The sequence below is a fragment of the Sinocyclocheilus grahami genome, unplaced genomic scaffold, assembly GCF_001515645.1.
Source record: "Sinocyclocheilus grahami isolate Dianchi unplaced genomic scaffold, SAMN03320097.WGS_v1.1 scaffold11930.1, whole genome shotgun sequence".
NCBI classification, from domain to species: domain Eukaryota; kingdom Metazoa; phylum Chordata; class Actinopteri; order Cypriniformes; family Cyprinidae; genus Sinocyclocheilus; species Sinocyclocheilus grahami.
Window position 1 is genome coordinate 1 of NW_015514126.1, and position 591 is coordinate 591.

General features: G+C 29.6%; 1 protein-coding gene across 1 annotated transcript in view; it reads left to right on the forward strand.

Annotated features, from left to right (window-relative positions):
• Positions 1 to 5: 5 nt before the first annotated feature.
• The window catches only part of LOC107578783 (excitatory amino acid transporter 2-like), a gene marked incomplete at its 5' end in the record, with an annotated part of 6,275 nt that continues 5,689 nt past the window's right edge, over positions 6 to 591 (forward strand). The window contains one exon of the mRNA XM_016264698.1: positions 6 to 54. Within this exon, the coding sequence (XP_016120184.1) occupies positions 6 to 54 (49 nt within the window). The remainder of the gene's footprint in view (positions 55 to 591) is intronic.

Below are 591 nucleotides of genomic sequence, written 5' to 3' on the forward strand. Positions count from 1 at the left end.
GAGGCTTCTGTGACAAAATCATGAAGAATCTGTTACTTACACTCACAGTTCTTGGCAAGTTACTTTAGCACTTTTTGTTTGTTTGTGTTGTGCTTTAGTTTGTATAGGTGAATGTAGCTTCCATGTGTCAATTTGCTAATGAAAGAAAGCTTTTTACTGTTGTAATAAAATATTCATGTATATGATAATTATAATTACCTAAAAGCTTTTACATGATAATGCAACACAGTGAAGCCATCCTTTAACAGCAAGTATTCGTTGCCTAAGGAGGTGTTTTACAGTCGTCCATTTATTAGACTCAGTTATTTCATTAAAACACTAGGTAGGTTAAAACACTATTGGTCTGCTAATACTTATTTTATTTTTTTGCTTTGATACTCATCAGACAATATGTTTAATGCATGAGACAACAGATTTAAATCAACACACAGCAAAAAATAATACATGTACTGTATAAATCTTTCAATATATATATATATTTCTTTATTATTAAGTCTATATCATGCTTAAGTACAATTTTGCCAACATTCTTGTTTACAATGGTTAATATATGCCTAGAGGAGAAAATTCATTCTGTTTATAGATAGAGAG